Source organism: Musca vetustissima, unplaced genomic scaffold (assembly GCF_032173495.1).
Source record: "Musca vetustissima isolate MV318-11 ecotype Yass unplaced genomic scaffold, APGP_CSIRO_Mvet_v1 utg244557, whole genome shotgun sequence".
Classification (NCBI taxonomy): Eukaryota; Metazoa; Arthropoda; class Insecta; order Diptera; family Muscidae; genus Musca; species Musca vetustissima.
This window is the reverse complement of record NW_026877824.1, coordinates 3628-7288: the sequence shown is the minus strand read 5'-3', so window position 1 is coordinate 7288 and position 3661 is coordinate 3628. Positions and strand designations below refer to the sequence as shown.

The 3661-nt window shown below is 35.2% G+C and overlaps 1 protein-coding gene across 1 annotated transcript; it reads right to left on the bottom strand.

The window, feature by feature from the left end:
• Positions 1-677: 677 nt before the first annotated feature.
• On the bottom strand, positions 678-3302 carry LOC133322506 (tyrosine-protein phosphatase corkscrew-like). The gene is made up of 3 exons (XM_061531494.1): positions 3295-3302; positions 894-1081; positions 678-826 (listed from the first exon to the last, which is right to left on the bottom strand). The coding sequence occupies exons 1-3, from the start codon at positions 3300-3302 to the stop codon at positions 696-698; spliced, it is 327 nt and encodes a 108-aa protein (XP_061387478.1). The 3' UTR covers positions 678-695.
• Positions 3303-3661: the final 359 nt, after the last annotated feature.

Below are 3661 nucleotides of genomic sequence, written 5' to 3'. Positions count from 1 at the left end.
TTAAACTGGAAACTGCAAATAATCCCGTCCCCATATTACAAATAATTGAAAACTAAATTTTCTACAAATATTTATCTAATCTTTGATATAGACATCTATAGTTTTATAATTAAGATTTGTTTCGAATAAAGTATACTTTTTCTTTCTCTTCATAAAGTTCTTCAATATTGTTTTTTTTTTATATTATGCCGTCACATTTCACCTGGCTATGGAATAAAGTCCAAAGGTGAACATATCAATATATTAACAAATAATAGAATTAACAATAATAATTGCCTTCATACTTAACAAAACAAAGAATGCGTAATTCAATTACTACATCAATTATGAGATATAAAAGCTATTTATAAAATAGATTTAAATTAATAAAAAAAATACTTTCTAATTAAATAAAAAAGAAAAGTTGTTCGAGGGGAATTTTTAATTGAATACCTAACAATATAGGCAATGCGTTTACATAGTTAGATGGATGACAGACCTTGAAATGCTCGACATACTTTTGTTTTGTAATTATTTATGAGGATTATTATTAACAACTATAATTTTTTAGTAATTCCCCCTATCCACAATTAAATGCACTTAATTACATTTAAATGCATTTCAATTTCATTTTCACTTTCACCCTCTATTTCATCATCATTCAACTTTTAGATTATCGCCAGATTAAAATGTCATTTTTAATTACAATTTCCCACTCACCTTTCTGTTGTGGGTTCCGCACATATGAGCGGTTGTTTTAATTCTATCACCTGACCATTTTTCTCTTTCAATTCACCATTTTCCATATAATATTGTACCAATTCAGGTAATGTTGCAAACTTTTCACCTAAGGTATTAGATAAAGAATAATTGTTTAATATTTCTTTTTCAAATTTGTTAGAATGGAAACTTACCTCCATAGAGATCGAAAAAATCACCATTATTTTGTATTTTTATGTGTGTCACTTCTTGACCCCTTCGTACAGATAATGTAAATGCACCGGGATTTGAAGAGGACAAACGGGCCAAAAATGAACCATCGAAACCTTGTTCCAACAGCAATTTTTCAGCTTCGATGCCCGATATTGTGGGATGAAACCATCTGTAAAAATTAGAAATTGAATTTATTAAATAATCTTAAAACCAATAATTATGTTTGAAGGTTTCCTAAACCGACCGTAGTATGATCGGTTTAGGAACTAAACGAGACTCTTTCGAGACGAGCGATTGAAATAGTTTAAAAGGAGAGGAAATGAAAAATAGTTCAAAAATTAAATTAATGAAAATATTTCAAAAAATTTTCCAAAGCCAACTAGAATATAAAGTAGAGTGTATTGTTGCCTTCCTCATCTCGATGCACTTAAATCCCAAACTACACTTTTTTATGAGTCTCATGCTCAATATTTGTAATTTTCCGGACATTTTCTGAAATTTCAAAACAAGCTAAAAAATCCAAACGTGTTCTAGCATTTCTAAATAATCTTCCACCCAATATAACTTGTACATGCAAACTACACAAAAGAAGTTTTGATCTTCTTTAAGAATTTGATCGCCATCGAGCAGGACATTTCATTATCAACATTAATTTAGTAATCAGTGGAGCTATAGATATAATTGATATCTGCTACGTAGGTTTTTAACTTAGCACATATGATGCGGTTTTGGGGAAGATCGAGTGTCTCAAATTCTTATTCGAAAAAATGCCCATGAAATCTTAAGGAAAAAATCAAAAGCAAGGGAGTGTCTAAGTCGCATTGAAGACCGTTGCTTTCAAGAGGGTTGAATCATGGTTGCCTTTCCGAAACCTTGTGAGGCAACCCCCTTGTAATCAACGGTTACTTCGACGAGACCCAGTAAGGTCGAATCAAGGACGTTAAGGACTGTGTTTTTGAATGTTCATAGAAAGGATCTAATTGAAAAATGTTAGTAAAAATTCTGTATATAAACAGTTGGACCTGCAAAAGCATTTGGCAACATCAACAATATCCAAAAAATCTTAAAGTGGCATTATCTGCTGATTCTGCTGCAGATATTACTAATATCAGTACAGCTCTTCTAATTACATGTCCAGATTCCCTTCCAAAAACACAAAAAAATTAAGTTTTCGGTCCACATCATCCCAATATTATTATCTGATCATCGCCGAAAATTATAGGCGTTGTCCTTGACCATACCTCGATCTTCATGGAAAATTTCAAAGCGATCAGCGATATATTTCCGCCTTCTAGTATGGTAATGGGTTACTAAATAATATATGAATACGTAAGTCCCCGCTTTTAGGGACTTATTTAATTTTACTTTGGGGAATTCCTACATTTCGTTGGGGAGTTATTTCATATTACTCTTTAGGGATCTATTTCATATTGAAATAAAGCCCCAAATTTATTTCATTTTCTGTTTGGGGACTTATTTCATACCGCCATTATTGCGGCCTTTGGAGCGACTAGAAAAACCGACAAAAATTAAATATTTGGTCCATTTCATCTCTTAAATATTTACCGATCTTTACCAAAAACAATAGGGGTCTTCATTGGGCAGAACCCATCCTACATGCAAAATTTCGTGAAGATTGGTCCATAACTGTGGTCTGTATCGTGTTTACAAATTATAATGGACAGACGGACACACATGTCTAAATCTAGACTTAGCTAGTCGAGATATGACGATCGGTATACATAAAGGTAGGTCTAGGGCCAATATTTCGCGGCGTTACAAACTCTTGTGACTGCACAAAGCTATAATACCCTGACAACATAGTTGTGTAGGGTATAAAAACTCGCTATTCTATTCTACTGCTGAACGATATAACAATGTTCCATCGCATCCGGATGGGAGGACCGGCTTTTAAACATCGCCTTCAGTACCAACCTAAGAATACACCAAAAACGTCAACGTTTTTTAACAAATAACGAACTATGTTTGACATTGGACCAACGAGTAAAACTAAGCGACTATATATCGCCAGAACTGAGATTTGACGCTATAGATGTCGTTATACCAAGTAGAGACGTCAGGAACCGAAGCAACACTCCTCTGGACGGTCTGGCTTTTTATTCAGACGGATCGAAGAAGGCTGGCGTCTGCTGCGAAAGGATGGGCCTTGAGCTTACCTACAAGCTGGATAGCAACTGTAGTGTTTTCCAAGCAAAAATCTTCTCTATTTGGAAGGCAGCGAAATTAATAAAAAGTCTGGAAGCAGAGATCGTTGAACCGGTGACTACCTTTGTGGATAGTCAGGCGGCTCTTAAAACCATCAAATCCTTTAATATGAAATCTGAGGTCGTCCTCGAGTGTAGAACAGTTTTGGAAACGCACCGTGACATTATGGATAATGAAAAAGCAGACGAATTAGCAAGACGAGGATCTCAATCTACAGATCTAGCAATCGATTGCTCAATCAAACCACCCATCTGTCATCTTTTCCAGAACTTTAGGGCGATCTTCGACGAACGAGCCAATGAACTATGGCACAAGGAACCTAGGTGCAATGTGTCAAGATCTATCTGGCCGACTCTGTCAACCAAGAGAACAAACTCACTGTTGAACCTGAGCAAAGCCGAAATTAGAGTAATGACAGGAGTCACTACTGGTCATTGCAATATCAGGGCCTTTACCAGTAAATGAGACCATGATGTTACTGATTATTGCAGACTCTGTGCTGACGACAAGGAGACGGAGACAA

Coding starts and splice junctions, on each gene's coding strand:
- LOC133322506 (XM_061531494.1), bottom strand. Junction 827..893: donor TTTTTTCGATCTCTATGGAG/GTAAGTTTCCAT, acceptor CTAATACCTTAG/GTGAAAAGTTTGCAACATTA.